At 35.0% G+C, this 15665-nt stretch overlaps 1 protein-coding gene across 2 annotated transcripts in view; it reads left to right on the top strand.

The window, feature by feature from the left end:
- LOC115212762 (probable helicase with zinc finger domain) overlaps positions 1-15665 on the top strand; it is a 114023-nt gene that overhangs the window by 89612 nt on the left and 8746 nt on the right. For both annotated transcript variants that reach the window (XM_029781432.2, XM_036503980.1), the window contains 10 exons: positions 7-204; positions 1379-1578; positions 2032-2208; positions 5298-5529; positions 7273-7383; positions 9449-9573; positions 11693-11902; positions 13997-14247; positions 14441-14559; positions 14717-15010. In XM_029781432.2, coding sequence (XP_029637292.1) covers positions 7-204; positions 1379-1578; positions 2032-2208; positions 5298-5529; positions 7273-7383; positions 9449-9573; positions 11693-11902; positions 13997-14247; positions 14441-14559; positions 14717-15010 — 1917 coding nt within the window. The remainder of the gene's footprint in view (positions 1-6; positions 205-1378; positions 1579-2031; positions 2209-5297; positions 5530-7272; positions 7384-9448; positions 9574-11692; positions 11903-13996; positions 14248-14440; positions 14560-14716; positions 15011-15665) is intronic.

The following is a 15665-nucleotide window of genomic DNA, read 5'->3' as shown; positions in this document are numbered from 1 at the left end:
TTTCAGGTATGTCTTCACAGAGTAATCTTGTTGGATGACAATAGTCGGCTATTTTTCCGCATTTCCAGCATTTCTATTGGTCCACGTAAAGCCCAAAAACATCAAAACATTGAAAATCTTTGCCAAGAATGGGTTAATTATGAAGCATATCAAACAAAGAACATACCAAGTCCAAGTACTGTAGAGAATGTCTATAGGATCAAGGTATTTAACCCTTTACTTTCATTATCTATTTAAAAGTGCTTGACCTCATCATAATTTTCCTAATTTATTGAATTCATTTACTTGAGGCTAATTAATCTAAAAAAATTCAAAATTTCACTAAAATAATTTCGAATTATTTTGCTAAAATAGTTTTGCATTATGAAATAAAAAAAAAAAAATTTATCCATATATTGATCTTTGCTGCCCATTATTGCTGGGATGGTCATGGGGGTAGTGTCTTCAGGCACTTCCTCCATAGGGTCCTACCAGAAGCAACTGTCATTACACTTTCTGGCTGGATTCTCAGGCATAAATGACTGAGCTTATGGATATTATTCAACCCTTAGGTCTCCTGCCAATTGGTTCAGTCTTAAAATTCCTAAATAATTTTACAATATAATTTTTCTTTCATTTATTGTCCAAAGTAATGTAGCTGCATCCTCATGTGGCTTATTTTATGTTTCTCTTTACTAAGGCACAGTTTTTCTGTCAACTAGGCATGCTGTTTTGACATTGGAGAAATTCTCTGCTAGATTTCAACCATTCTTACATAAGAACCGACTGGAATAGATTGTTCATATCTGTTTAGACTAGATTAAATTAATGGTGGGTAGTAATCTAAACAGAAGCAATTTATATGAGAAGAGAGGATTAATTATATGTGGAATGGACTGGGTGGTTATTCAGATTTTTTTATTATTATTATGCTTGCAGAGAATGGGTTTTATCCATATCTGCTCAAATTGGAATGACAGTGAGATTGATTTGTTTATATAAGACATAAATTTGCAAGCTTAGTAAGTAAGCCTTGAAATGGACAGCTATTTGTAATACTTGTTGTCAAAGAGAAAGAGGCACAGTATGAATGGTGAGGAGGAGAGAGGTATATGTTATGGATCATATTAGTTGGAACTGGACACAGATTGCAAATTTCTTAAGAGCAATGGTGTTTTCAATTGGTGAAATTTAAATAGTGTTTTAAATATCCACCACAAGGTATTATCTAGTGAAGCTAGCTGATGCTTTAATGTTTATTGAACCTTAGTATACTGTTCAGTCGGAACAGATTTCTTTTGAGGCTGAAAACTAATTCAGTATTAGTTTGTTGGGGTTTTTTTTAACTTCAAAATTGTGGCTTTTATTTCAATGTGATTTTTTTTGTCTGTTGTTATAGGTGGTCTTCAAGACAAATATCTATGGTACATTTCGTCAGATTATTGTTTTTGATTTTGGAACTGACCCTCTACTTTCGAAAGAAATGCATGTTGAATCTGCTCCTATCCCTGAAGGAGATAAACTTTCAAAAGACTTAATGTCATTTGATGCAAACAGATGGAATGAATTCAATATAGATTTGGTGAAGTTTGAACCACAGTATGTTTTAATTTACTCACTTTCCTAGAGTTTACTTGAAATATAAACTAGCTATTTGATATTTTTTGTCTCAAAGCTGTTATGTCTAGGAAAAAAATATTTCCTTGAAAATGAAGAATATTTTTCTCTAATTAATATTTTAATTTTGTCTTGCTTAGTATTATAATAAATAAAAATAATGAAGTCAGTCTATAATTAAGCAAGTTTAAGACATTTGGCTTTCTTTCCCTGTTAGCTTTACCCATTTCTTTTAACTTTTATCTGAATAGATGCTTTGTGAAATATCAAACTTAATTACCAATATTAAAATGTTGCAAACTTGTATAACTGAGTTTCAAATCACATTTTTTTAACTGACAGTTGTAAATGAATAATTCTGTATGAAAAAACTGAGAAAATGTAATTTTAAACCTTGATCTTAAATTTAAAATTATTTGTTAATTATTTTTCTAGTCCTCTTCCTTTATCTGAAAAAGAAGAATTTCTGCTGGAGGAATATCCTCTACCAGATCCCAATAAACTACAAATGCGAGAAGTGATATCGCAAGCTTTCTGTCGAGAAAATTACAGGCAATGGATGCATGACCTCTTGTATTTTGAAGAACTTACACAATTTGGTTTAATTTCTCGGTAAGTTGTTTTTTCCCTTTTATATTGCAATGTTATATAAGGCAGTAGAGTGTTGGATTAACAGTCTCTCAGCTCTGTCTCTTTCTATTCTCATTTCAAGTTCAACTAGGATTGACTTTATCCCTCATCCTGTTGAACAAGACATTGAGTCAATAAACATTTTTTTTACAAATTTTTTTATTTTTAACCATTTTGTCCCAAACAAAGAATGAGGCAACAATGGTGTATGGGACTATAAAGACGGAAAAGAGGTCACCTATAAGTTGAAAAGATGTTGATTAACAGAAAACATAAAGCACTGAATATCATAGAAAAGAGGAAAACAAAACAATGGTAATGAGTTTCTGATATCAGCAGTTCAAGGAAAGAAGCTATTAGAATAAAAGGCATTTTGATAAACCAGAAGCTCAACATAGAAACAATGTACCTAGGATAAAGAACATCTAAAGGTGTTGAAAAGAGGTACTAGATCAGGGAGTTCATCAGAGTAATGATCATTGAAATCCTTATATAAAATACACAACAAAGATGTGTTTTGGTGATGATCCAAAAACTTGAACCTAGTAGAAAGAAAAGAACCCACCGTGTTAACAACTCAATTCTGAATTTGATGAAGCAAGTTAAGTCAGTGGATTTTGATAGCAGATTTATGAGTAGATTCTGCTGGCAATGACTAACTATCTAATCAAGAATACTTCTAATATGTAAGTTTGGCAAATTCTCTATCCATCTCAGTGTGAGCATAAATGTCTGCTAATGTTATTTGTAAAAGTTGGTGAATTGAGGTTGTGAAGTACTTCCTCAAATTCAGGAAGCTATCATTCAAGAGAAGATATTATAGTTGTTGATATTAATAGAGGAATATTTGTTTTTTTACAACAATACTTCTGGAAAAAATATTGCATCACATAGAAGGATCATGTTTGTATGAAGAATAGCTTCCCATAAGAACAGACATGTTGAAACTGAAAGGTTATATAGACTATATTAAAATATCTTTTTCTAGTCATATACTCAAGCTCTTTAACTATATTGCCAGAATAAAACATTGAATTCCACTCTGATTGGAGATAGAAATGGAAATCCTATTTGACTTAATGCAGCACACAATATTATTTAATGGAATCATGCCATTATTAGAAATGGGAGATGAAGACAAAGGAACCATGTAATCTTAGACTGATGCACAATGTAACTTTCTACAAGACAGCTCTATTATATAATATTTGAACAAAATCATCTCTTTTTCTTTTTATATGAGGAAAAGTTTATACATGTATTAAGATATACATAGAATTGAGAATTGCATAAAATACATGATTTTGATTTCCCCATTCCATATTAAGGTCCATTTTTTAAAATTCCATTTAACATCAGTGAAAATATAGTGACATTTTTAAAACTAAATGAAGAATTTGTGTTTGTAATTATTTATTGGAGTATTGACAAAAGTGCTGATGGCACATATGAAAGAGCCTCACCAGCCCTTCATTTCTGGGGGGGGGGAGGGGTTGTGTTTACATCCACACTTAGTTTAAACACTGTAAATATGAATAGGTTTCTGTTCGAATTTATTATTGATGAAACTCAATTTCATTTCTGGTGCTTCAATATTCAGAAATTTATCCTCAAGCATAGCTGTGTGGTTAAGAAGTTCACTTTGCAACTTCATGATTTTAGGTTCAGTCTTACTGCATGGTACCTTGGACAAGTATTTTCTATAGCCCTGGACTAACCAATGCTTTATGAGTGAATTTGCTAAATGGAAACTATGTGGAAGCTTGTATGTGTGTGTTTTGTTTATCCCAATCACCTCTTGCCAACTGGTTGTGGTTTGGCAAAAGAAACTGATAAAATCAGTGCCAAACTTTTTAAAGAAATATAAGTATTAGGGTCAATTTGTTCAACTAAACCCTTCAAGGCGGTGCTCCAGCATGGCGAAAGCCCTGTAGCTAAAACAAGTTAGATAAAAGAAGAAAAATATTTTCACTACCAAACTTCACAGAATAAGAATAACAAGAAATCACTAGATATAACAGAAGAAAATCGGAACTGATTAAAAAAATTCTCTGATGTAAAATGCACCCAATTCACTCTGTCAAGTAGCTGGCATTAGGAATTGTATCCAGCTGTAGAAACCAAGCTATAGCAGACAGTGGAGCTTGATACAGTCTTCTGGCTTACCAGTTCCTGTCAAGCCATCCAACTCATGCCAACATAAAAGATGAATGTTAAATGATGATGATGAGCAGATCAGAGGAGAAACTGTTAAACACTTGTTAGTTTGGCTCTGTGCTGTCAGAGGGATTGTTAGGTGACCCACTTGAATTGAGGTGACATTACTTTGTGTCATGTGTTTATGAAAATTCGGCGTAATTTTAATTCCTCTATTCAATTATAATATTGGGTTGTCCAGAAAGTTTGTGCCGATTTATAGTAGCTTACCTTTCGGCTTATTTTAGAACATGGTTGAGTCCATAAAATAGGATTTGACTACACCTCCATTTAGAGCACAGTTTAAGCTATCTTTTCATGGAAGAAGGTTTATGTTCCTATAACCTGTGTTAATCCTGTAACACTTTAAAATGGAAGATAAGAAAGTTCATTTTCGGCACTTGATGCTTTGGGAACCAGACAAAAATTGCTGCAGCTTGGCTGGGATGTGTTACCTCACCCTCCATATTCATCAGATATTGCTCCTTCGGATTTCCATTTATTCAGGTCTCTGCAGAATAGTCTTAATGGTAAAAATTTCAATTCCTTAGATGACGTAAAAAGATACCTTGATGAATTCTTTGCCATGAAACCACCTCAATTCTGGGAAGAGGGTATTTTCAAGTTAAAGGAAAGATAGAGATGCATTGTGCAACAAAATGGTTCATACTTGGTTGATTAAAAATGTAATGGCAAGTAATTATTGACCTTTTGCTTTCCTTTAAAAATCGGCACGAACTTTCCGGACAACCCAATAGTAAAAAGTTCAAAAGAAACCCCCCCAAAAACGTGAAAAATATTAATTTTAGAATTCAGTTTAGTTTTAAATATCTTTTATTACAATTTCAGAATATTTTGTGTTTTTTATTTTTTAGGTTCAACATTAAAGTTACTTTGCAGATTGTGAATCGATTCATGTTAGTTCCTGGTGGGTACCGTTTAGCAAAATTCAGTTCAGATGGTCAGTTATTTGCAAGAATGAAACTTGAAAATGAACTTTCTGAAGATACAATGCATGGTCGATTGATTTTGCAGAGTGCTAATGCTGTGTGGTTTTCATCTTGTTATTCATATGAAAACAATTCTCAAAAAAATGATGTTGAAAAGGTATTTAAAAGTTTTTCTTCTTCTTTTCTGAATATTTTAAAAAACTCTTTAGCATTTAAACTGGCCATATCCAGCCACAATATTCTACGTGTTTTATGTTCAAACTGACTGAATCCAGCCTTTCCTACCTACCCTTCAATGTCAATCTAAGAATAAAACAGCCACATCATTGAAATCTTGAAGCTACAAGATAATGCATGATTAACTGAAAAACGTGAATAAATAGGTGTAGGAGTGGCTGTGTGGTAAGTAGCTTGCTTATGAACCACATCATAGTTCCGGGTTCAGACCCACTGCATGGCACCTTGGGCAAGTGTCTTCTACTATAGCCTCGGGCCGACCAAAGCCTTGTGAGTGGATTTGGTAGACAGAAACTGAAAGAAGCCTGTCAGCTGAAGATTGCTCTGCATTTTAAATTGATGTAATGATTGCATTGTTCAATTAAATGGATTTGTATGAAACGATCATATTGCATTACCTCTGGATATCCTTGTTGTTTATTTTGATTTTAATCACCTTACTTTGAAATTGTAAGGATAATACCGTACTAAATTCTGGTGCCTCAACTTAAGTACCATATTCACCTGAATCTAAATTTTTGCACACACACATATATGTTTGTGTATCTGTATTTGTCCCCCCTACCATCGCTTGACAAGCAATGTTGGTGAGTATACATCCCCATAACTTAGTGGTCCAGCAGAAGAGACTGATAGAATATGTACTAGGCTTACAAAGAATAAGTCCTGGGGTTGATTTTTCAACTAATGGCGGTGCTCAAGCATGGCCACAGTCAAATGACTGAAACAAGTAAAAGAATATATCAAGACACCTAGGCTTGTTCCTCTATCATACTTTAGCCTCTCAGTACCTGGCAGAACACCTTCCTCTCAAATACCCTACATTATTCAGTCAAAGGGGCTTTTTCCCTTTTCCTGTTCTTTGCTTCTCTTAAAAGTTACTTGGCAACCTCACTAGTGCCAGTAGCATGAGAAAAACACATCACAAAGAGCATTAGGAAAGACATCCAGCTGTAGAAACCATGGCAAAGCAGACATTGGAGCTTGACACAGCTATATGGCTGAAATCCTGTCAAGCCATCCAACCCATGACAGCATGACAAGTTAGATGTCAAATGGTGATGATGTTATCTCATTTCTACTGATAGAGTTAACTGTTATAATAGTGACAACATCATAATAGCAGCAGGCTTTCAAACTCCCACCATCTCTAGTAATGGAGTAGTAATATTTCAAATACATAGCAAATATTATTTGTTTTAGCTGATAATTCAATAATTTATAATTGCATCTCAAATGCTTTGTTCCTTGTGCACTCGAAATAAAATTTAGATAACAATATATATTTTCGAGGTTTATAGTCTTATGTTCGGCTGTTGATTGGTTCCAACATTTTATGCACTTAGCCATTTTGATGTTGCTGTTTTTGTTTGTCCCCTTTCAATGCACAAAACTTTGAGGTTTCACCTCCAGGCCAGTCAAGAAGCTTGGCTGCCCTGTGGCTTTGGCCCATTTGGAAAGAGGCCTACAAGAGGTGAGAGTGTGAGATTGTCTTCAAAGACCACCGAACATCATTGAAATAAAATCTTTATCATTGACTTCATTACTACAAGCAAACAATCAAATTCATTAATAAGATGCAATTATGACAAAGTTAGAAACAATTATTGCTCTTTTTTTATTTGTGTATATTTTATTCTATTTTTATTCTTTTACTCCTCAGGTTTATGAGGCTATAATAGAAGATAAAGGTAAAGATTTTGTCTTCTTCCGTTTATCATCCAAAAGTGTATGTGATCTTCAACTGAAAGCTGATCAAGAATTAACAGCTCATGTAAGCCTCAGTTTTATTACTATTATTATTCCTCCTTCGTAACACAGTGTAGGTAAAATTGCACTGGAATCTTTAGTCATCTGTCAAGTTACAACAAGGCTTTCAGACAGATAATACTTTCTTTAAGATGTGTACTGTGCCCAGTAATGCTGCTTTTTGCAAGATGCTAATCTTGCATGGGATTTCCAGTTGCCTTAAGAAGCTATTATTATTATTGTTATTATAATTTTTATTATTATTGAACAAGAGAGCAGCACATGCCATCAAAGTGATACTGGGGTACAAATACACAAAGCCCAATATAAGCATCTTGATTGCCCATCTGATAAGGCTACACCAGGTACATGCATCACAACCATGTGTGTACGACATGGTGAGCTCATATCAAGATAAACAACACTTGACCTTACGGGTGGGGCCCAGTTAGAATTTTCTTCAGGTCAAGTAGCCCATCCCACTCAAAAGGTCCCTGAATAAGGTTTGTTTAAGAATGATGAATGAAACACCCATGTTTCCAGAGGTGAATTATCCAAATCCCAAAGAATTCCTCTCAGCATATGGCTATGATGCTCCCCTACTACTTCTACTCATGATCAGAGAGGCACATAATGTCAGCCACTAAGGGACATGCACAACTGGTTACGGTCAAACAACTGACAAGCAAATCTGTGGTATTGTGCAGAATATATTTGCTGTAGTCCATTTTTTTTGCCAAGACAAAACACGTACATGTTAACACTTCCAATCAGATAAGATCAAAAGCCATGAGAGCCAATACCTGGGATTATTATTATTGTTGTTGTTGTTATTAAGGCAATGAGCTGGCAGAACTGTTAACATGCTGGGTAAAATGCTTAGCAGCATTTTATCTGTCTTTACATTCTGAGTTCAAATACCATCAAAGTTGACTTTGCCTTCATCCTTCCGGGCTTGATAAATTAAATACCAGTGCTGAGTGGTTGCTGCTAGGAAGGGCATCTAGCTGTAAAAATCTTATCAAAACAGTCGCAAAAGTCTGGTGCTGGCTTCTGCCTGGCTGGCTCTTGTGAAACTGTCCCACCCATGCTAGCATGGAAGGCAGATGTTAAACGACGACGATGATGATGAAACACTGGGGTTGATGTAATCAACTAGTCCCCTCCCCACAAACTTCAGGCCCTTGTCCCTATAGTAGAAAAGATTATTATTGTTGTTGTTATTATTATTATTATTATTATTATTATTAAGACAGCAAGCTGGCAGAATAATTAGCATGCCAGACAAAATGCTTAGTGGTATTCTGTCTTTACATTCTGAGTTCAAATTTTGTCGAGGTCAGCTTTGCCTTTCATTCCTTCGGGGTCAATAAATTAAGTACCAGTTGCGTACTGGGGTTGATGTAATCAACTGCCTCCCCCCTCTACCAAAAATTTCAGGCCTTGTGCCTGTAGTAGAAAGGATTATTATTATTATTATTACTACTACTACTAATAAAAGCACTGGTCTTGGTACCACATAAAAAGCATCCAATACACTCTGTAAAGTGATTGACAGTTAGGTAGGGCATCCAGTTGTAGATAAAAATCCTGCTAAAACAGACAATGGTGGCAAGTGTGGATCCCGGCCATACCAGCTCTTGTCAAAGCATCCAACCCATGCCAACATGGAAAACAGACATTAAATGATAATAATGATGGTTGTTGTTATCATTTTATTCATCATGAACATCATTATTATCGTTTAATGTCCACTTTCTATGCTAGCATGGATTGGACGATTTGACTGAGGACTGGCAAACCAGATGGCTGCACCAGGCTCCAATATTGATCTGACAGAGTTTCTACAGCTGGATGCCCTTCCTAATGCCAATGCCCTACTTTTTCAATATTGCTGGTTCTGCATTTTGTGCTTGAAATATCTATAACATTGAATGTGGATGATGGTTACAATGTACTTTATTTATCAGATTCACATTTGTTTTGGATTGAAAGGTGTGAAAATAAATATTGATTTCTTTAATGTTTACAAAAAGAAAAAAAAAACAAAGGGATTTCTATACAAGATACTTCACCTCTTTTAACTCCAGGTGCAGTTTCAGTTGAATCGGTTACCTAAATGTGAAATGCATCATGCCATTGATAACTTACCTGATCTGGACATTGTATTCCCCCATATGTCACACGCTCCTAGTGTTCCCTGGGAAATTGATAGGTAAGTCACCCTTTAGATTTCCTTTAAATATTTCGTTTTTGTATTTGGTTTACAAGATTCTTGATGTGAACTCCTGTGTTGAAACAGGTTTAGTTGTATTTCAGGAGAGTCATTATGCTTATGATAAACACACACACTGGTTCTATTTCACTTATTTAATTATTTATTTGTTAATTAATTAACCAGTGGCTGTGTGGTAAGAAGCTTGTTTCCCAACCACACGGTTCTGGCTTCAGTCCCACTGCGTGGCACCTTGGGCAAGTGTTTTCTACTATAGTATCAAGTTGATCTAAGTCTTGTGAATGGATTTGGTAGATGGAAACTGAAAGAAGCTTGTCATGTGTGTGTGTGTGTCTGTCTCTCTGTCTATGTTCCACCACCGATTGGCAGCTGGTGTTGGTGTGTTGATGTCCTGTAGCTTAGCAGTTCAGCAAAAGAGAATGATAGAACGAGTACCAAGCTTAAAAGATAAAATTAACTTCTCAACTGTTTGATTATTTGTTCAATCAATCAATAAGATTAAAGTCATTTCATTGCTATTCACAGCCTTGTCATTGTCATACCTTCTCTGTTTCAGTCTGTATAAGAAAACAAAATAGTCATTTGTACATATGAAAACTAGTAATCTTTCGCCTGAAATAAAAAAAAGCAGAAGTACATGTTGAACAATTCAACAACAAGCCACAATTATTATTGTTTGGAAAGTATCATATTCACCTTACACCGACAATTCTTTTTGAATTTGGGATAGTTGGTCTTTATGTATGATATTTTCTCTTTGAAAACCCTTGACACATATCAGTTCATGGTTGCTTATGTAATTACAGAAGTAGAGAACTGCTAGAACAGACATCAGTAAACTGTGGTCTGTGAGACTTTCTGAAAGAAGGCATGACTATTGAAAAATTACCTTGAATTTTTTTTAGTAGTATGGTTCCCCTGATGATGAGCCATGTCTCATGTGGCTTGCTTTTCAAAAGGTTGCTTGTTCCTGATCAAGATTACTTCAAGAATGGTTTTCAGTATTACAGCAGCTATTTACTGATAGCAAATAGTTGCTGTAGCTGGTCACTTCTTCTCTAATTTCATAAGGAATCATGTATTAATTTAGAGTTTTTTAAGTTTTCAAATTGGTCTAAAGAGTTATGGATCTATAAGAATTGTGTGAGAGCTGCAGTGTTGTATGGGAGTGAGACATGGTGTCTGGGGGAGAGAGAGATGGTAATTTTGAGAAGGACCGAGAGAGCAATGGTGAGAGAAATGTGTGGGGTGAAGCTGTTTGATAAGAGGAGGACTGAGGATTTGATGGGACTGCTGGGATTGGAGGCAAAAGTGAATGGAGTGAGGTGGTATGAGCATGTGTTGAGGAGGGACGATGAGCATGTTCTGAGGAGGGTGATTGCATTTGAGGTAAATGGAGTGCGAAAGTGAGGTAGACTTAGGAGAAGGTGGAGGGGACAGGTGGAGGTGGAAATTGGGAGGGTTGGTTTGGAAAAGGAGGATGCCCACAACTGGGCAAGATGATGAGATGGTGTGAGGGCAGTTGCTATGACATTGAGGTAGATCTGTTAACAGGGACAAAACCCAGATTTAAAACACTGGATGATGATGATGAAACTATAAGTATCATAAATGAAGGTTCAGGCATGGCTGTGTGGTTACGAAGTACACTTCATAATACTGTGGCATTGGGTTCAGTCCTACTGCATGGCACCTTGGGTAAATGTCTTCTACAATAACTCCAAACCAACCAATGCTTTATGAAGAAATTTGGTGAACAGTAACTACAAGAAACCTCTGCTTATTTATTCTGGAAAATATATTCAGTTTTGTTATGAGGCTTTTTTTTTATGGAAGCCAGCTGAATGACAAGGCATAAAACCCATGGATCTATCTTCCTAATTATACTGTGTTTACATCTAATGAAGGACCATCTCTGATGGAGTGAATAGTGTTGGTAAAGAAATGTTCTATTACTTAATGAAACAGTTATGAGAAACATATCTTCCCCAAATTTTTGACTCATAAAGGAAGAATCTGAAGATCATTTCATGATGCATTAAAATTTTTGGTATTTCAGATCAGGATTCATTGAATTTTTGCTTCTTCTTTTTTTCAGTTCTTTGGAAGGTCTGCTTGATTCCCGGGTGAATGAGAAACAACGACAAGCTATTGCAGGAATAATAGCGGATTCTAATGGTGTGCGTTTACCACCTTTATTGTTGCTTGGGCCTTATGGAACAGGAAAGACCTTCACACTTGCCCAAGCTGCCAAACTTGCCCTTCAGAAGAAAGGAACTCGAATAATGATCTGTACCCATTCAAATAGGTAATTTTAAAACCGTTTTTCTAAATTACGTTACAATAACATTGACATATGATACTAATAATGTCATATAATCATCTATTTTATTATTGATTAGATTCTAATATTTTTTCAGGGTTAAGTGTTCCCCTTTTCTCTATTTATTAAATCACATCACAGTATTGACCAGGCCATCAAATGCTGTTACACATCACTGATCACAATGTACTTCCAATTTTGTCTTGATTGTGCCATTCTTTTCCATCTTAACCCAAACTGCTCAACCAAATTGTCTTCCTATTGTCATAATAAATTATGATCATTTTCAATAATTTCTATCTTCTACAATCAATGATCTTTCAGAGTGGATTTCACCTTAAAAAAAATAGTGCACATGGGATAAATTTGAAGATAAGTGCAACTAGGGAAGGAAAGTTGTCTTGCACTTTGCGAAAATATCATGGATAAAAAGTGACACATAAGCAGGTGTTTCATTGTGATGCAGCATTCAGGTTTTGTTTGTCCATGTCTCAGGTTTCTCTTCTGACATTGCCTCTTACGAATACCTCAGCACACTGAAGTAAAATTCTTTACTGATTTTCTGACCACATGGAACAGACACATGATGAACAGCACCCTTCCTGTCACAAAAGATGATTAACATCACCACCAAATTATACTGATTCTGACATACTTTATTTTAGATATCAGTGACAGAGACAGTATTGTTATGATTTCAGCATGGTTTGTGCTTCATCAACAACTGGTATTTTTCTAACACTGCATGCTGGTCAAATCTCTCTTCTACCATTATATAGAGAATCAGCAACTATTTATTTGATGGCTTTGCTAACAGCTGGCAGAGCAGGTAAAAATCAGATAGCAATGGAGGCAATATTATTACTGAATAGCAACCTTTATATCCTACTTAACATGGATATATAATACTGCCGTATTCACCCTGAGAGAGTTTCACATATAGATGTCTTGTGTATGTAAATACCAATATTGGTAGCAGATGAGAATTACCAAGCACCAGTGGTGTAACCGTTGTATCATGTGATTTCAGTGTCTTGCACTTTGTCAGCAACTGGTTTCTGCTAACATTACATGCTGGTCATGGCAACAATGACCCAGCCCTTTGTGATGACACCTTTTTTACTTCAGCTTTATTGATTTCATTTCCTACTATGACACTTCTCAGAAAGTTTTCATTTCTTGTGTTTGTCTATTAGCAAACACAACACAAATTTTGTGACCACTCAAACCATTTTCTTTTAATATTATGTAACACAACAATGCTATATACATCTCACTAAGGCAGCGAGCTGTAGAATTGTTAGCAAGCCTGACAAAATTCTAAGCATCATTTCATCCATCTTTGCATTCTGAGTTCAAATTCCATTGGTGTCAACTTTGATATTCATCCTTTCTATGTTAATAAAATAAGTACCAGTTGAACCCTGAGGATTGATGTAATGGACTTACTCCCTCCCCAGAAATTGCTGGCCTTGTGCCAAAATTTGAAACCACTATCATGTGACACAAACTTTACAGGTGTCTGCTTCTTCAGAAACTGCACAGACAGTCAGGTGGTGATTTTCATAAATCACTGCATGCACTGATGTGATGTGATCATCATTTGTTGTTATGGAATTTCATTCAAGTTTTGGATCATTTTGGAGGATATCCTTCCTGATTTGAAGGATGCCAATGCACCCTTTGTGACATTGTGTATGACTCAATCTTCCCATTTGTTGTGTTACACCACTGGAAAGTGCTTCATAAAAGCATTTAAAAAATTTGAATTACATTTTCACAGAAACATGTTACTCTTTCAAATCTTTCATTGTTCAACTTATGACATATCACCAAAACATAGTGACTAACTGATGTAGCATGATGTGACTGTTATTAGACTGAAGGCCAAGATTACTCGTACATGAATCTTTATTCACAAGAAGGCTTGCACTGGCCGAATAGCATGCTGTTTTAAAGTCTGGTTTCTTATGTAGACAGACTTTGTACAAGTAATATAATTTTAATTATTTCAGAATTACTACTAATCTGTATTATGTAACATTTATTTATTTAATGTTTTTGCATTGTTTTATCTAGTGCGGCTGATCTGTACATTAAAGAATTTTTCGACCCTTATGTAACAAGTGGACACCCTGAAGCACGACCTCTCCGTATCTATTTCCGTAAACGATGGGTACTCACTGTTCCTAGCTCAGTGATCAAGTACTCATTACTGCAGCCTGATTCAACATTCCGAGTCCCCACAGTTGAAGACTTGAAAAATCATCGAGTTATTATAACAACTCTTAATCAATCTCGAATCATTTATGATTTGAATTTGGGTCCAGGTATGGTTGAATTCTCAATTTTTATTTTTCACTTCTTGTTTTTAAAATTACACTTTGCAACTGGCTGCATTTGATTTAAAATTTTGGTATAATGTTCTGATATTTTTTGATATCTTCTGATATTTTTTAAAGACAGCCAAACATTAAAAAATTTGTTGAAATATATTCATATTTGGTTGTTTGTTTTCTTCAGATTTTTTCACACACATTTTCCTTGATGAAGCTGCTCAAGTCATGGAAACTGAAAGTCTTATCCCATTGGGTCTTGCTGGAGTGAATACAAAAGTAGTCTTAGCTGGAGATCATATGCAAGTAAGTGGAAAGTTTTAATGACATACATTTTTTAAAATAATTTTTTAAAACTGTCTTTATGTATGTCAACATCCCTGTGCCTTATTTGGAATTAAATATATTTGATATTCATTTGAGTGTCACTAAATTTAATATCATTATTATTATTATTATTCAGATGAGTCCCGAGATATATGCTGATTATGCTCGGCAGAGAAATTTTCACCGCTCATTGCTTGAAAGACTTTATGAAGACTATCCCATAGAGTCTCCTTGTAGGATTATGCTCCATGAAAACTATCGTTCAACCATTGAACTTGTAAACTTCACATCTAGTCTTTTTTATGATAACAAACTAATTTCGGCGGGGCAGGAATCACGCCATCCCCTCTACTGGCCATTTACGTTTTTCACTGCTAAAGGTGAAGAAGTACAGCACCAAAATAGTACAGGATTCTTTAATATTGCAGAGGTGAGTATTCTTTGATTCTTTTCACTGGTTTTAGCGATTGATTTGTGGCCATACTGGAGTGCACCTATCTAGGGAGTATAATTGATTAAAGCAACTTCAGGTAGACATAGGATGAATTTAAACTCTGAATGTAAGGGGAGATAAACAAATACTACGTGGTATTCTTTCTAGTGTTCTCTGGATTCTGCTATTGTATATTTATAATTTATGTTGTTACCATCAAAGATTCATAGATTTTTTTCCTTTTGAAGAAAGTGTCCATTGGTATTCTCTAATTTTGAATTAATAACTGGATAGGATGAATGTGGAGTACTTGTACAGAATTGGTCTTGCTGTTTAAAGGCAGGATATTAAAGATCATGTTGTATAAATTACAAATGCCAATTTATTAAATGTTGGTTGTTTCTTTTTCTAAAAAGGAACACTTTGTACACAGGATAAAGAAGTGTGACTCCATAAATTATAGGAGGGCTTAATAAATTTGATTTATTCAAAGAAATATAAGCTTTAACATTTCAAGCTTTGCTCTTTGTATGAGAGTGAGAATCGAGAAAACATAGTGTTGTAGTTATCAATCAAACTCTCCTGTTGACTTAGTGTTGTTAATGCAGACCATTTACTTATCCTTGAAAACTCAGCTCCAGATATTTTTCTG

Source organism: Octopus sinensis, linkage group LG6 (genome assembly GCF_006345805.1).
Source record: "Octopus sinensis linkage group LG6, ASM634580v1, whole genome shotgun sequence".
In the NCBI taxonomy this organism is placed as follows: Eukaryota; Metazoa; Mollusca; class Cephalopoda; order Octopoda; family Octopodidae; genus Octopus; species Octopus sinensis.
This window is presented reverse-complemented; position numbering and strand designations above follow the sequence as displayed.